We start from the raw sequence: 18,793 nt of genomic DNA on the forward strand, positions 1-18,793 counted from the left end.
TTCAAAGAAAAAGGCCAACGAAAAGGGCTTTGCTACGTCTGCGAAAAGGGCATTGTTGTGTCTGCTAGTGAAAAAAGAGACTTTTTTTCTTTCACCACCAATTTGTAACTGCGGAATATCATAAATGCTGTAGGCAAAACAAGAAAAAGGTAGAAGTTGATTCTTATTAATCTTTTTTTTTTTTAATCAATATTCCTTAGTATTAGAAAGAAGAAAAGACAATTTAGAAACTGTCGGTTTTTGTGCAATTAAAGAATAACTTGTGCACTTTTTTTTATTTTTTTGCGAAATGTTCTTTCAGTTAATTTCAAAGCGGCTGACTAACATATCGGACCCTTGTAAGTAGAAAAGAAAGTACGCTGGAATTATTCCGCTCCAAAAGGTTAATTTTTGGGCCATTTCCGTGGCAATTAAAACCAATTCATGTTCTTTCTTAACTCCACGGGAAGACAAATAACCAATACGTACACATGCATAAAGAAATCGATTGTACAAATATTAATAATTTAGATCGACTTTAAGTCTAAAAGATATCGATTAAATATAAGTGTCACTATTAATATTAAACAAATTGAGAATAGTTCGGAAAATTTATCGGTAAATATCGGTGTCCATTTGCCGATACCGATATATCGGTACATCCCTAATTACGTGTGGCACGTATTTATTTTACATCCATGATCACTTTGTAGGGTACCTTCACATAGCACTTTGCTTCGTGTCTTATGAAGTACTACGGGGTTAAGTGCCACAGATGGCGGACCCATCATACAAAATTTACAGGAAAACAAACACAATCAAACGAAATATCAGCTTGTAAGTAACAAAATAGGTACCAGTAATAAATGTCATCAGTGTGGGTTGATTAATTAGATTAAAAAAAAAAAAAAAAAAAAAAAAACAGTTCTGGAATGTATGAGTTCGTGTATTGATGTGATGTTAGATAATCAGGTAAAAGAGCATATAGTTTCGCAGTGTTTCAAACCGACTGTCTTATTAAATAACCTATTATGTGTATACGGTACTGTGGTAAAGGAGGGAAATACAAAAACCTAAAGTAGAAGCTCAGAAAAGTGGACTTGCATCTGAACCAAATGTGCAACTGAAATGGGGCAAAATTTTGCATGCTGTTTCATTTTATGGGTGCACAGATTTGTAAAGGCACGGAATAAATACGTCCGAAGGAACAAGCGTATCACCGACGATGGGTATTCGTGTTAGCGAAGATAGTGCAAACACACCGGTTTCTCGTTAGGTGACGTCATAGGTTCGGTTTTGTATGTACAGAGTGTATTGGTATACAGCCTTTCCCCTCATACCTATTCCGTCTATCAAAACAAAACTTGGTATAATCATTGTGGTTTTACCCGGGGTCACTCCAGAGGTGGCCAAAATTGATGGGAGGGATTTTTTTGTGGGAATTTTCCCAATATTCCCTGTTCAAGTACGTTATGGGACCCAATACATAGCAGCTCTGGAAAGCTTGTTTCATGCTGAAGAGAATGAACTATAAACCATTAATAGTGTTGATGCAATAGCTATTTCACTGCGAGTCTACGATTTTCTTTATACTAACAGGGTTAATAGGCCCTAGGGACTTACTCCGTTTTCCGTGTCACCTAATTGTTTGTGCATGAACATATCTTTGTTATGTTTATCGAATGGACTAGGTTTGATTCAGATGTCCGGGTGACACGTCCATTCCTTGTGAGTTAAGTAATAGTTTGGATTTGACTACACTATATGTAGTTCTTCAGATATAAAGCGTACAAGAAAATTTTTGATTCAAATATTTGGTCTAGGAATTAATTCGTGCGGTTTTACAAAAGATGGCGTAACTAGTTTATTGTCCCATAGTTTCGTTGATCCAAACATGCGTTGAAAACTACTGTCATTGCGCATCTTGTTTTGTATATGTCAGTTGGTTGAAGCGGAAACAACATTTTTTATTCAACTGAAAATGGCGCATTTTGTGCCTGATAAAGTGTTTTTGCGGAGTTCTTCATTACTTTAGCGTGAAAAAAAGTGCTACCGAAAGTCATCGTATTTTGGTGGAAGTGTATGATGACCATACTTTAGCTAAGCGAACGTGTCAGAAGTGGTTTGCACGGTTTAAAAGTGGTGATTTCGGCTTGTTGAAAGACCAAGAGCGACCTGGACAGCCAAAAAAATTTGATGACGCCGTTTTCCGTTTTCTTACGGACTTACCAGCAGACGCATCTGCCCCTAACTCTGCGATAATCTCTCTCCTTTTTTTTTTTTTTTTTTTTTTTTTTGTTTGTTTATCTCATCTCTCTTTTCGTTTTGTATACCCAAGTGCTATGGGGTGGGGCTTTTATGACCTAAGTCCTAAAGGGCTTATCTCAGGTCTTAGTTTTCTTTTTGTTATGTTGGTATTCTTTACTCTGGAAATAAAAGAGAAAGAAAATTTTAATACATACATACATAACATAAATACAACAACACAAGATGTCTATTCCAAATTTTGCAGCGGTCCCGGGTTCGATTCCCGGTGGGAGCTCAGTTGAAAAGTGTAAAAAGCTTTTTCAGGTCAGCCACCCTGAATGAAATTTTCCTGGGTTTTCCTCATTCATACCAGGCAAATATCGGGATGGTACCTAACTTGTAGGTCCCAGGCCGCTTCCTTCTCTTTCCCCGGATAGTATGCTCACCGAGGGACGTTATCCCTCATACGTGACGGGCTAAATGTCCACAGATGCCGAAAACAGAGAAATTCAATTTTTCCACCATTAGATATAGGGTGTGATAGACTGCAACCACATCTCGATAGGTTTGAGCATGTTTATTGCAGTACAAATTCCTGAGGAGAGAAAACTTTCTACATTCTTCACAGTTATAGGAACGTCCGCTTGCGATCAATTAAGGAATATTTGGTTACTAGCTTTACCTGTCAACAAAGACTTATGATGAAATTAGAAAGGATATGAAAGAACATTATGCCACGAAGATTAACATCATACCTAAACGATACCAGTTCCACTCCATAAAACAAAAACATCTTAACTAGGCGCAAAACATTTCCATCAGACGCATTGCCGGCGGAATCCAAAAAGTATGGTCGCCAGTATCTCTAACGTACAAAATATGAGAACACCGCCTCGCCCCGCCTTTGGTTTGACAAAGAGATTACATCAGGGCATAAAATTTCAAAACCAGACAATTAGATTCAGGATAATTAATTTTGAATTAGACAATTCATATACATGTTAAAAAAATATCTTAAGACTTCACTGAAGTACCAGTAGTCGATTGCAGTTTTCGGATCAAGTCCTTAAGTGAAGGGCCATTGGTGGAAATCGTCAGCAAATCATCCAGTATGTCAGTCTTCAGTGAATTCCTGGAGGCAGTCTTAACTTTAAGACTGATTAAGCCTCTCTTACATGAAGCAGTACTCACCGGTAAAACTGCACAAAATATGACAATTGGAAGCGAATTTGGGTATCTCGTAATGAGAGGAGGGGCAAATACAACGTTGTGAAGACTTCAGTTTTCATGTCCGTTTTGAAGACTTCACATTCCGTGTTTTCTCTTATTCAGTGGCAATTATTTTCGTGCGAAACAGAAATTGCGCAGCTCTGTGAATTTAGGCAGAAACCATTCCTCCTGAACCTGATCGCCAGGTCTAAATTTCTAGTCGCCAATGGCAACCTTTCCCCCCCCCCCGACGGAAATTTTGCGCCCCATCATAAAACATAGTCCCAAAACAAAAATTTCATTGCCCCTCAAAAGAACAATATCAGAACTACAACCGCCTACCAATGTAGAAACTGTATATTTGAACGAATACCCAACTGGCTGGTGAACTGGACTAGTTTATTTTTATTAACTAACGTCAGTGCTAAAACCCCCCGTCTTTGATGGAAGTGATACCTAGTATTGATCCTGCTTAGCTATGGGGAACAAAGTGTGCAACCACATATTCATTTACAACTTAATGTTCATCACACTTTTAATAATGTAGTATTATAGTGTTTTCGGTGCTAGTAATCAGTGTTACCAATGTTTTTTAGTCTGAGCTCCATCAAAAAATAATCTCTAAGATTATTTTTCCCTACCTGGGGGTGCATTATCTCCTCGTATTAGAAGTATCCCGTATTAGTAAACAAAACCACGAGCTTCGGTGCAAACACCAGCAATAAGACGACGGATGCCATCACCGGTGGAACACGAAGATATACGAAGAGGACCCCTTCAACCCGTCCACACTCTCCGAACACTGGCTGTATAAATGGACACCTCGAGGTAGAAGTGATCAGTTGTTAACTGGTAATTTCCTACCTATCTCTAGCTGCAACTGCAAAAGACATTCCCCTTTCTTCTCTCCAAGCCGCAACCGATTGGAGAGGTTCTTCTAATCCTACTGTGTGCTGCAACGGACAAGAGATATCCTCACCTATCTCCGAGCTGCAACGGGCAAGAGGTTCTTTTGGATCCAGCTACAGTACTGGGTGCAGTTGTACTTAACTTAGAGAAAAGAACTTTTAAGAGACAAATAGAAAATTACGTACTTGTGATCTACTTCTCGGCTGTATAAACTCCGCTGTATATCTCCGAGCTGCAACGGGCAAGAGGTTCTTTTGGATCCAGCTACAGTACTGGGTCCAGTTGTACTTAACTTAGAGAAAAGAACTTTTAAGAGACAAATAGAAAATTACGTACTTGTGATCTACTTCTCGGCTGTATAAACTGACGATAAACTGTATAAATATCTTTCATAATAAAAGGTGAGGGGTGGAGAAATATGTACCGTTACCGATATTACAGTATGTATATATCGTTATAGTAACAAATGATCCTATGAAAAAAAGAGAAAAAAGGAAATTACAATAATATATCATAAAGCAAAACTCCACCGTTTAAAATAATAAATTTATAAGATCACCAGAAGTAAAGCGACTAGGATTTCCATTCGTGCTTGAAGTCAAATCCCAGGAGGTGAAAAAAGAAAGAAAAAAAGGTTAGAACAATGCATATTTAACTTGGATCAATAAAAGACAATTAAAGTTTAGTTTCCTAATAACTAGCACCCTTATTCGTTATTGTTTTATGATATTAGCAAACTAAGCTCAAGTCCCCCAAATTATGTTCTCTCAGAGGTGACATTCGTTCGCTTGATGCGGTTATTGTGAGCCCGGAGCGTGGCAAATTCGCAAGGTTCACACAGGTTCAGGTGTACTACCTGGAAATGTTACTACGGTCGATACAGACTTAACCAAAGGCGAGCCACCACGATTCAACAAGGGAATTCTATAGTTTCATGTGTACAATGGAACATGAATGCTTAAATTGTATGTAAAGTAGGAATAATCCTTGAAATGTATGTGCAAAATTTAATAAAATTTTTTGTCCAGTAAAACCCACTGGACTGGGTTAAAAAAGATGATTATTCACAACCCTGACAGTAACACATGCGTCATCCTTGCTCAGTAATTCACGCTACGGCCGCTAGAAGTACAGTTAACCTGATTGAACAATAGTGAAATATCACGTGATAAAAAGTGCGTTACTTACTGATCTGCCTTTATATTATAAGGTCGTCACATTGTAGATAAGCTACTTGAATATCATCGGTATGGCTTCATAGGCGATAGGACAGATCCAAAGGAAAGATGGAGAAAAAAGTGAAAATGTGATATATGTTCGCAGTTATTTATATACCAAGAAATTCTATAACCAGTTTAAAAGGGATACAGCAATATACGTATATTGAAAGAATTTTAAGATGGCTGCTTTTTAGTTCATTTTATGTGAGCTGGATTAAATGTAGAATATATATTATGTGGAATCTAATATGAAATTCTGTTTTTTGTCTTTATATGTCAAATTTTGGCCTTGTATCTAATTTACCCTATTACCAGGGTTGGCAAGAACCATTTTTTAAATTTATTTATTTATTTATTTATTTTTGTTTAAACGTTTTTTAAATAATTTGCTCTATGTATTTATATTATATATGGACAGAAATAGGTTAGTTTCAGCTTTGTGTTATTATGCAACAACAGGGGGATGTTGGAAGGGGTCACATAAGCCCAAAATCGGAATCCAAACCGCTTCTCAGCTTATATCCAAGAGAAGTTGTTCATTTGGACATGAAACCGTGACTAATTGGTCATAAATGCGATATGAGTTTGCCGACTCACCACGAAGGACTCCCAATAAAAATACATTGTACTGATCTTCACATAGGCCTACTTGTTAATATAACTGTTAATTAAGTCACTTCAGAACAAAAAGATAAATAGGCCTAGTTACACAAGTAAAAACATTATACAGAATTATATATAAATCGGGAAATTCCCGCCTTAGCCATTGGGAAAATCCTGTTATTACTTAAATGTATTTGCATGTAAAATTTTAAGGTCAACGTATCATAATCAGTACGCTAAAACTGGGGTATTAAATTACAAATTTAGTATGTAGATATCATTCAATAAAATTGGAAGTACAATCCAAGCTAATGTTGGAAGCTACGTAGGGAGTTGAGAAATTTTACCAATTTCTATCAATATATAAAGCAATCTAGGCTTCTTTTTAAAACAACAGGCATTCAGGCAAGCAAAAATACATAATTTGGTTTCGATTTGTGTTTTTAGGCTTAATATCCTTATGAAATACCAAGGTTATGAAGGAAGACTCGCTTTAAGGGACACCCGAACCACTACTTCGTTTACACTTGAAAGAAGGGTTGTGGTTCGACTGAGAATTGAACACGGGACCTCTTGATTAAAAGGTGAAAAGTTGATAAAACTAATGTAGATGGTTTGATATGTGGAAATGTCAGCACGATGTTCACACAATTTAAAACGTTTTTCATTTTTTTTTTTTTTTTAAACCAGCCAACCCTGCTTATTACGATGCCCCGTAGCAGAACATGCCGCGGTCTGCGATGTGATCGCAGAAAATTTGCCGTGCCTGTGCAGATTGCCAGAGAGGGAGAAAGAGAGAGCTAGCCAACAAAAAAGTATAAAAACATACCTGTTCTGTGTAGATGTCTTAAATGTACGGACGACTCGCATAACTTCTTCAAACTTCTTTGACTTTATGAATATATTCCCATTTCAGTTTTTGATAGATTATAGACCAGGATAGATTATTTTTTGAATGCAAGCTTTTCATTAAATCTGTGCAGGACTTGGTAACCAGCTCAAGAAATAAAGGAACGTTTTTTGAATTGAAGACTCTCTTTAAAATTGCAGTAACAGATTTCTGAGACAAATACTCTGTTGCAGTAAAGCTAACGATGTTTTGTTTTGAGTATACCATTTTCTGAGGACATATCTGAAAGCTGGAGTTCAGTGGTTACTAATGTGATGGAGAAAACACCAGCAGCAAAGGATGAACTTAGTGATGATAGTGGAACAACAGACCTCCTAAATAAACTCCCATCTGGATTAAAAAAAAAAAAAAAAAAAAAAAAAAAAATCCCTAACGCTGCTCTCATTACAAAATACGGTGTATCGTATCATAAACATTTTAAATCTGCTCTTAGCAAAACTCTTTCAAAAGGTGTGACTTCACAGGTTGTAACTCGAACTAGGAGTACCGCTGAAAACTGCTTACCATGCTTCATGTAACGTTGTAGTAAAAACTTGATAGTATTATCTTATTTTTTTATTTTGGAATTCCTGCAGAAATTTTTTGACTTAACAAAAAAGCTCATCGCAGAAAGACAAAGAAAGTTCTGCCATCGGGTTACGATGTTTATCATTTTATTATTCCGAAAATTCCTGATTATGTATAAGAAATATGTCCAAAAGTATCGGTATCGGCAGTATCGGTACATTCCTAATATTAGGTTTGTTTATGGATATTTGAAGAAGTAAGTTTTACTTGGATTATTAGCTTTTATAGTATTGAGTATTTTTGATATGTTATTTTTAGCACTAACTGATATTCTTGTGTATTTCCAGGATTTGACGGGGATAGTTGATATGGAGGTATGCCGCGAGGTGCTTCAGAGGCACGGATGGGATTTAGAAGTGGCTGTTCAGAATCAGTTGAACATTAACGAAGGAATTCCATTAGTGTTCGGGGACTCGAATCACGCCCCAGCAGTGGTGAACGATCGTACTGCTCAACGTGTATTTTATTCCCCACCGTCGGAGCAATACAGAGGCATTAGCGGACTTTTTCGTTTTGTGGTTTCTCTAGTCTATCAGTTCTGTTATAATGTATTTACACGGTTCATGCAGACTGCACTTAGTTTCTTTAGAGCTGATCCCAGGCGATGTAAGTATGAGAGAGAAAGTGCTTTAAAAAAAAAAATAGTGTTTAACAGTGATAATTGCACAATTGAATTTGCTGTGGAACTTCGTATATTTATATTTTTTTTTTCTTTTAGTCGACAAAGAAGGAGATAAAAGTTGTAATCTTAAAATCCTCTGCTATAAGATTTAGTCACGGTTACCAGAAAGACTTTTGGCAGTAAGGTAAGATACTGGCAGACTTAGAGAGAGGTGGCCAAGATAAGAGATTTTACTTTAATAAAGAAAATGTCTGGCACGTTATCTTTGACTTGTTTATATTCCTTGAGTACTTCATGGGGAGTTTTTCGTTAGTTATATGTAGAACTAGGAATATTAGGTGCTGTACCTTAACATTTTTTATTAAAATGCCCAATTAGCTTGTCTTGTAAAGAGAACATGAAGTTAATAATCCTAACTCTTGTTTTAATTGTATCTTTTTACATTTTTTTTTCCAATGCAAGAACCTGTTTGCATCTTTTCTCAATGGCATGACCTATTTGGACTTTAACTCTTATAAGATCCTGGCTTTTTGAGGTAAATTTTAGACTTTCAGTTAAGTAGGTACTGCTTCATTTCTATTTATCATAGGATCATGGTTCATCTCGTTTCTTTTCACAATAGAGAAACTTTTCCAACGGTACCACTCGTTTGTCCGTATCATACACCACAAACGGGAAATTAGGGAAGATTCAGGAAATTTTCCGATGAAATTCCTTTTTTTTTTTTTTTTTTTTTGAAAACTTTGAGCACCGCAGGCCCAAATCTGTTGACATAGAGATCTCAAAAGCACTGGAAAAATACGTAGTTAGGTACACAATACGTGTGCAAAGTTTCAAATTTTGAAAACTGAAGGCGGGAAATCGTTTTTGAAAATCTCAAGGTGACTATATACATAGCACGTCCAGAAAGTAAGCTCCGTTTCAATTTATCTCCGCTACAGCGCTGCGATCGCAGTTCCGCACATGCGCGGTAGACGCTCTGTATCAAGGAGAAGAAACGTGCGCCATTTGGAGATCGCTGTCAGTCACGTACGCTTTGTTGTGCTTGTTTACAATGTCGGTGTTGATTGAAAATCCCGCCGCTTGTGAAATCAGAGCGGTGATTCGTTTTCTGAATGCGAGGAAAGTGAAACCAAGTGAAATTTATCGGCAAATTTGCGATGTTTACGGACAAAATGCGATGAGTGATTCAATGGTGAGAAGATGGGTCCGACAATTCAATGAAGGACGTAGTGACGTGCACGATGAAGAACGAAGTGGGCGTCCATCTTTGGTTACAGAAGAACTGGTTCACGCGATTGATAACAAGATCCAGGGAAACCGCAGGTTTACAATTAGTGCTCTCGGTATGGAATTTCCCCAAATCTCACGATCAACACTTCAACAATGACGACGAGCTGAAAGAAACTGTTTCCAACTGGTTGAAGACACAGGCGGCAAACTTCTATGAAGAAGGTATACAAAACCTTGTGCCACGCTATGACAAATGCCTGCAAAATTTCGGCAGCAGTTATGTGGAAAAGTAGTTTAAGAGTTGTAGAATTTTGTGCAATAAATAATTTTTCTGTATCTGTATACAATTTAATTTTATTACCAAACGGAACTTACTTTCTGGACGTGCCTCGTATATAAATATATTCTGGATCATGGCTCATACCTCGTTCTCTTCAGAATAAAGCAACCTTTCAAAGGGTACCACTCGCATGCCGATATCATACACCAGAAACGGGAAATTAGGGAAAAGCCGGGATATTTTCCGTAAAATAATCCCCTTTTTGAAACCTTTGGCCCGGGTTAACGTGGAGATATATATATATATATAAAAAAAAAAAGTATAAATGCGTATGCAAAATTTCAATCTGATATCTTGAAAGCTAAAAGCGGGAAAATTTTTGAAAATTGCCTCAAGAAGAAATGTGATTTCACGCTCCCTCTCCCCTATTTGGCGCCACAAAGTCGACCATCTGGTTCTAAGCAGGATCTAGGGCGTTCTTTGGTCCATGTCTGACTTGACCAATAAGAACATCCGCTTTAAATGCCTGTTACAGGACCTAAAGAAACGATTAGAGACAACATTGCAGTATGATACGAAAACTTACCATGGATCGTATAGGGGTTAAATTATTATTATTATTATTATTTGCTTCTTTTCCACATTTTATATCTATATTAATTAAATAAGGAACACCGATCATGTGTGGCATCATATTACTTTCGCATCAGTGCAGTCCCATTAGGCAAGAGCTATTGCATAGAAAGTAAAGGAAGCCGGTAAGATCAAACTGACGAATCATACCTATCACCAATTGGTGTTATTGAGTGTTTTCGTACACACAAATATTTACTTAATGACCAGATGAGTTGATTTGGACTTTAGCGTCCTGGTTAACGCTGAGGTTACATGAGGCGTAAACTTACAGCATAACATGGGTTCCGAACCACATGAGCTAACACCAGGAATCGAACCGTAGCCCTCTGCGTCGAAGGCGCGTACGGTAGCCGTATAGCTACGAGCCTTATTCAGTGACCTGAGATGCTTACTAAAAAAAAAAAAAAGAAAGAAAAAAAAGTTGAAATGTTATCTATTTTAACAGTTTTCTGGAGTTAAGTTGATTTTGAGTTTAACGCCCCTTAAAGCAGCGAGGCTATATGAGGTAGTTGAATATTTAGTGTTTGTAACAGTTCATGTTTTGTCATCAAACGTGTGTGAGGTTCTCTTAAAGTGTACTGTTGCAAGGAAGGAGTTTAGAACTGAGTTTAGCTGGGATAGGTTTGTAGGAGCTGCCATTGTCCAGATAGGTGAACAGTATTCCAATTTAGGAGAAATTTTTGTCTTGTAGAAAGTTGCTAAGGAAGAGATGTTCCGTATTTCTGTTAATCCGTATAGAAGTCTTAGAAGACACATCGAGTGCTTAATGATAGTGTTTATATGTTCTGTAAAAGTTAGTTTTGTGTCAAAAGTAACTCCAAGACTATTGACTCTCGTAATGTGCAAACCATTTATGTTATATGAAGTGTGTACAATATTTTCCTTTTAGGAAAATGTCATGAATTTACTCTTCTCGGGATTAACTTTTAGAAGCCATGTGTTCCACCAGGAGGAATAATATCTATGTCGTTTTGAAGTAGCTCAGAGTCTTCTATACTGTTCACTTCTCTGAACATTTTGCAGTCATCTAAATAAAAAGGCAAGAGGTATATATATATATATATATATATATATATATATATATATATAGGGTTGCAAAAGGAAACGGGAAATTTTGAATCTAGGATTAGCAGGACTTAAGCGCTAACATTTGTTCTTCAGGATCTATGCGATGTCATTGAGATAGCTTTGTCATCTAGTAATGATAGAGCTTTGAAGTGGTGCGGAGTGTGCATTTGCTGGAAGGCGGGCATTTTATATGAGGGTGATATTCTAAACTCAGTTTCTTCGAATGTTTTCCTGTAGGGAGATTTCAAAAGTAAAGTGTACAGCACATGTCCTGAAAACATAGTTGAATTGAAACAGAAAAAATGTAAGATTGAAAAAGGAATCGTTGGCATCTCGAAACATTGATACACTGAAAATTGAAGAGGTTTTCATGTGCAAAAATGGAACTTACCTTCAAGAAGAAAAGTGACATGAAAGTGTCATCGTTAATAGCATTCTCTGTACATTTCCATCATTAAATTTATTCGTGTATTTTACGCCAATTGAAATTTCCCCGTTCCTTGCGCCACCTTGTATATGTTCCGCAATTTTAAATATTTGTTGAAATATCTGGTAATATGACTATAATTATTTGTTTTCATATTCTGTGATTTGTTTTCTCTCTTTACAGATGTTACTGACCCCTTAAATGATGTATTATCTTTTATTCGAGATTATGAAGCCAAATATGGTAATCAGCACCCCGTTTTTTACCAAGGAACATATAATCAGGCACTTAGTGATGCTAAACAAGAACTGCGATTTCTTTCAGTGTACCTGCATTGTGATGACCATCAAGATACTGGCGATTTTTGCAGGTAAGGAAATTGTGTTTTAAACGATTTTGGGGAATGTGCGTGGTGTTATATATAAAGTTCTTTAACCCTAGCAAGTCCAGGAGGCCTATAAAGTGTCAACACTTTTGGAATTTAGGTATATATTGTTTATATACGTTACCTTGTACTCCATCTTTTAATTTTGTATCAATAATAGTGTACAAAAGCGTTTCTGAACCGCTGTGTCGCTACATATTGGTGTGTCACGAGATTTTCTGATTTCTTTCTCGTATTCCTGCTTAAGAGGCATATGTTTCTTTAATATTAATATGTTTCTATTCAAGAGTCTTACGTAATTTGCTTGTGATATATATGTATATCACTTAGTCGTTCCATAATAAAAAGTATATATAGTTTTATGTATTTGCTTTTTTTCATCTAGGAAAAAGCAATCACGTACAGAGGTGTCTCGAAAGCTTGAAACATACTTTGGCCTGCCCCAAAGGAATAAACACTAGTGTAGAATATTTACTTGAACTAATATATATATATATATATATATATATTTGGATTGAAGGCCTGTGGCCAATAATACAATTCTACACATTTATGACACACTCCTAATGTGAATATACACAACAACAAATACAACTGAATAGGTACACTAAAAGATTAATTAACAAATGTTTGTTTTCTTATGATGGAGTAGAGGGTGCATTGTTGTCCTCAACCTTTTTCAAAGCTTCTTCCCGTAAACGATAGAATGACTGCAAAAATCTCGCCAGAGTTGATAGCTTCTGTTTATCAATTGCATTTAGAATTTTGTTTAATTCTAAGTTTTTGTCACAGATCCTATCCCCTATCCTTCCCCTATTGCGTTCTTCCTCTAGCACCTTACATTCGAATAAAATATGTATTTCAATTTCAATCTCTCCACATAAACTACATAAATAAATTCCGTTTTCATTTTTCGGACTTTTCCACCTGTACATCCCCATTCGAAATATTGCTATGGCGCGTCTTTGGTCCCTCCCTAACTCGAGACATTTTTCTGCCCCCTCATTTGTTTTAAATTTTACATATGTTGTCAAAGATCGCTTAGTCTCGCAATCAGCTTTCAAATTTTCAGTTGCATCTGAAATTACTTTTTTTCTAATTACTTTACACATTTCTTTTGATTTCTTGTTTCATTTTTCTAATAAGTCGAACATATTTAGCTCTTGCAATAGTTTCCCTACTCCCATTATCCAAAAGTTATTACTTCTCTGTTTCATTTGAAAATCAAAGCATTGCTTCTGAATTTCCCTTCCGTTTTCTGATTCGCACAGGTATAGTCAATATTTTAGTACCCTTATTTTTATGATTGAGCTGACGGGATACCTCCCTGTATCGAGTAGGACCGCGCTGTTAGGTGCCGATTGTGGTACCCCTAATATTTGTTTAATGAACTTGGTTCCTGCTTTATTAATTATGTTATCAGCACAGTTTGTACCCCAAACTTCACATCCGTACAGTAGTATGGGCTGCAGTAGTGTATTAAATGCACGCGTGGCCAATTTGAACGGAACGTTGTTGTGTCTGTTCAAGGTTTTTCGTGTTGCGAATATGCTTTTTTCTGTGATAGCTGCCACTTTTCTCTGGTGGTCGATCCAATTTCCATTATACTATATGTTCACTCCCAGACGTTTAAAACTTTTAACTTTTTCCAACTCTTCCCCCTGATATGGCCACCTCTCTCCTTTTGCCAGTTTGTACCCCTTTTTAAATACTACTACTTTCGTTTTGTTTACGTTGAACTAATATTGGTATACGTCTGTCATTTAGTAACTGTCGAAATTTTCAATAGGAATTCTCAATCTTCTTCAGCGGCGTTTGTTTAAAGCATCTGTGGCAAACTCCTCACATCATATATCATCCATCGTTGTGGTATATAAGTGTGGAAACAACAGTTTTATCTAATAATACAAACATGTAGGAATACCTCGATATGATCAGTAACAAAAGTTGCATTCGTAAGAATTTTTCTAAACTCTTAAACGTTTCTTGACTCACTTTCCGAATGGTGCAGATGTACTGTACAGTTTTCACCTTGAGACTAGAAACTGAGCTAATCTTCTACTGAATAACGTGATGCGTTTCTCCTGGTTTTAACGTACCGAAAGTGTTCACAAACTAATACATGATGCTTTCATTTCTCATGCGATATAATTTGTTAGCATACTTTCACTAGTTCTTTTGCACAAAGCTCTAATTGGAATTCCTTTACAATATTTTTTCCGTATGCTACCCAGGATTCTCGTACTATCCTTCAGAACGGTTTCTGTCACCGTTATTTGTACTTGTCTAATTCTCCATTAGAGTTCGCTATTTCTTTATCAAATTATAATAACTTTCGAATTTCCTTATCGTTCCTGGATCAGCACTGAAAACTCAGTACTCTACTGGAACTTGGACCTAGGATCACATATTTCAGTTTGTAAGTCAGACTATTGGCTGTCATAAGTTACAATTACAGATCGGATGTTAATCAAATTGCCTACTTCTTAATGTTAGAGATATAATAAAAATGAACATTCTAATGTTCATTTCAGGGTTTTAATTTCAATTGGAGCAAAATTTGTTTTGTCTCTTTGACTCTACAGTGCATTCCGGTAGAATGTGGTAATACTTTGGGAAATTGTAGTATAGATGATTCCAAGCAGAAAAGTTCATATGAACATAGGTCCTATTCTCAATGGTTTTAGAACTACAGGTTGTAAACCATTTTTTGACACTATATTGCTTATTGTTCACCTTGTAGTTATTCTACATGAGACATAGCATATTTGAAAGGTGATGGAATGGCCTTTCCAGCGGTATGCAACATGTGGCAGTGGGGTCTTTGGAAGGCAATTATTGCTAGAAATATGAAATATTTAAGGTTATTTAAGGGAATTAAATTTCAACACTTTTTCCCTAATTTTCCTCAACAACTTTCCTTCCAGAGGCATCACTGCCACATGTTGCATACCGTTGAAAAGGCTATTTCATCACCTTTCAATCTGTCTCACCTCCGTAGAATAACTACGGAGTGAGCAGTAGCAGTGTGAGGTCAAAAATTGTTCACAACGTTTAGCTCTCAAACCGTTGAAAATAGGGCCCATCTTTATATTAACTTTTTTTTTTTCCATAGAATTACCCAAGGTATTGCCACGTTCTCCCCGAAAGAGAAAGGACGTCAGTTCCATGAATTGTTGCAGTACGCACCTCGCAGTCTGCTTGTGTATTGCTTAAAGTATTTAATTTATCTTTCAGGAATACTCTTACGTGTCCAGATGTAATTGAATTTATCAATGCCAACATGCTATTTTGGGCGTGTTCAGTGACAACGCCAGAAGGATACCGTGTGTCTCAGGCAATGAGAGAAAACGGTTACCCATTCCTGGCGGTGATTGTTCTTCGGGATACTCGGATGACAGTTGTAGGCAGGTAAGAAAAGTTTCTCTCTCTTTCTCTCTCTCTCTTTCTCTAAATTACATAAATGGATAATATAATTTAGTAATAATTTATGGAAGTAAACTGATGCATAACTACAAATAACTTAGCACACCCTTTTATACATTGATATATAGAGGTGATTTGATAAGGAACTTGGTTCGCATACTAATAGATAAGGCTAACATAAACTTTGTAGTAGTTATATTGTTTCCTTTCTATGAATAAATTATCTGTGGTCTCAAGTCATTCTGACAGTAATTTGTTGTTTTACAGTTGCTTAAACAGAAATGTTTTGAGTAATAGTGAAAAATGGGTAAAATTGGAATTCATGCCGTGATTGAATTTTTTTTTTTTTTTTTTTTTTTTCTGAAAGGGAAAACAGCGAGCGAAGGAAATTCATGAGAGGATTGTACCTACGTCCTTTCTGTGAAACTGTCCGACTTCGGGTAAACATATTTAAGCGTGGCAGAACAATTTCCTGTAGCCCCGAAATCAGCTGTGACATCCAAAATCATCGATAAAGTCCATGATTTGGTTTTAGCTGACAGACAAATGAAAATGCATGAGTTAACAGAAGCCACAAGCATCTCAATTGAACGGGTTCACTTCATTTTACATAATAAATTGCACATGGAAAGACTGCGCAAAAATTAGCCGATGCAGATTGAACTGCTTCTGCATCCTACCTTATTCACCTAATCTAGTTCCCTCGGACTACCGTCTATTGCCAAAACTTGAGAATTTCGTGACAGGACGAAAATTTGAGTGAAACGAAGGTTTCATAAATGAAATAAACTAGTATTCTGAAGCCTCGAAGAAACTCATTTCCGCGAAGCAATAGTGAAGTTTGAGAAACGTGGAGCATGTACTTTGAAAGGAACTATGTCGAAAAATAAAGTACGTAAAAAAATCTAACTGAGTTATCAACCACCCTGGATGACTGAAGTTTTTGCAGCAAGCTGGCCAGCAGTTTCGAGTTTTGAAGTGTTTTACGTGATAAAAAGTCGTGGCCAGCTTTCTGTAAACTACTTTAACCCCAACATTTTCCGTTAGAGAAAGACGTATGTTGTTGTTATAAGTTATTTCAAGCTTTCGTGACGAGAGTTTTTGACATTTCTCCTTTTTTGTCCTTTGAAATATTCGGTCGTGTGTTGAAATATTTTTAAACCGGCGATCGTTCTGCTGGTTCTGTCTCCAGTTTCTTCAGACCTATCACCCGAGGTAGAAAAAAAAAAAAAAAAAAAAAAAAAAAAAAAAAAAAAAAAAAAAAAAACAAAGAAATGAGATATGTTGTTCTGTTGGGTGAATTCATCTATTTTTCGACATCCGACTAACGAAGGGAACAGTGAACTTCTGAAAGGTTTCTAGACTATATCTTGGGAGGTGAAGCTTCGGTCAGTGCCCTGTTTACAGTAACTTTCGACTATCTAGCGTAGGAAAAAAAAATTAAAAAAAAAAAAAAAAAAATGAGACACTGTCGAAGGGGCGATTACATTCGAACGTGACATTATTGAATCATTCACATAATCGTTGATTACTGATAACTGGCCAACTCTTGTTCCCATGGTAACGATAGATACAGTACATTTAAAGGCCGCAACAAAGTGAAATTTAGCAACAGTGGAAAGTGCCAGAAATTCCTCTGTATAAGATTCCACATTATGATACAATCATTTGCATTCTCAACAGCTAATCGATGGTATACCTACAACAGATCACAAAATCATTAATAATTAAGTCTCGTTGCCATAGCAATAGTAGCAATAGCTGCAATTCGTATAAAGGCCGAAACACAGTCAAAAGTACTAACAAGGGAACTTGCCAGACATTTCTATGCACATAATATTAGTATACTATGCATACAATAATAGAATAGTATACTCAGCAGTAGACTTACAACATCTGCTACTCTGAATTTTGTATTACAGATAGACATGAATGCTAATTGTTTTAATTCACTCCTGAAAAGCAACATAACTCCTCCGTAATAAAATTAGGAAATTTTTTTGAATTAGGAAAATTAGGAAAATCTACAGGACTTTTAATACCACTGTAAAAACATAGCTTTGCCAAGGTGTCTTTATATATATGTTTATATATAAACTAGACATGTTTTTAAGAGACCCATATTTTTTTGTTTTGTCGAAAAAAAATTTTCCCGCCAAGTAATGGGCCATCAAAGACGGGGAGTACAATTTATGAATTGTAAAAGACATGGAAAATGGTCAACTTCGGAGCCTCACCATTCGGCTATGGAGACAGGTAGAGTTATAATTATTGTTGTGGTATGTACATAGGGATATAAATAAACTATATTTTATTATAGTTTGGATTGCGCATGCGTATCTTTTTGTACATAAATTAACAAATGAACGTCAATTTATCTGAAAAGTCGAAGTTTGTGAATTTTTTTTTTCGAGCACTTCCGGTTCGAATTTTAAAATTCTGTTTTCGCGGTTGGTAAGACCTAGCTACCCGCTTTCCAAAAAAAAAAAAAAAAAAAAAAATCGCTTCTGTGTGCAACCGTTTTGTCGCAGAAAATTCGGGAAATTGTAAAATTTTCAAAAATCGCCATTTTCTCGAAAACACCATCTTTTAAAATTCTGAAATTTTGTCAGATGGTTCAACTTTACATGAAAAATAAACACACCTAATACCATTCTCGACCAATGCTTCATGAATTAACTGCAGCCTTTTAAACTTAGCGAAGTTTCGTTAACTTTGGTGTCACAGTTAGCAACACTGGGAACAATTAAAATGCAATGATTTGATGATGTTTGTTATTCACATTTACTAAATAAAGAATAAAAGGTTTTCTTGACTGTTTTTTTATTATTATTTTGATCAAGAAGGCTCTCTGAAATAGTAAAATGAGCCTCCCCCTACTCTTCCATTTTCTTAAACCGAAATAATCTGAGGTGGTAATTACGATTACGAAACGCACACATTTCAAGTTCACTTACTTAAAATGGTCTTCGGAAACAAAATTTCACTAATTTTATTATTATTATTATTATTATTATTATTATTATTATTATTATTATTATTATTATTATTATTATTATTATTATTATTATT

General features: G+C 36.0%; 1 protein-coding gene across 1 annotated transcript in view; it reads left to right on the forward strand.

The window, feature by feature from the left end:
* Faf2 (Fas-associated factor 2) overlaps nt 1-18,793 on the forward strand; it is a 60,660-nt gene that overhangs the window by 12,602 nt on the left and 29,265 nt on the right. Inside the window, exons 2-4 of the mRNA XM_081756402.1 lie at nt 7,932-8,250; nt 12,094-12,280; nt 15,533-15,706. Of these exons, the coding sequence (XP_081612528.1) occupies nt 7,932-8,250; nt 12,094-12,280; nt 15,533-15,706 (680 nt within the window). The remainder of the gene's footprint in view (nt 1-7,931; nt 8,251-12,093; nt 12,281-15,532; nt 15,707-18,793) is intronic.

Source organism: Thermobia domestica, chromosome 4, assembly GCF_964235325.1.
Source record: "Thermobia domestica chromosome 4, izTheDome1.hap1.1, whole genome shotgun sequence".
Classification (NCBI taxonomy): domain Eukaryota; kingdom Metazoa; phylum Arthropoda; class Insecta; order Zygentoma; family Lepismatidae; genus Thermobia; species Thermobia domestica.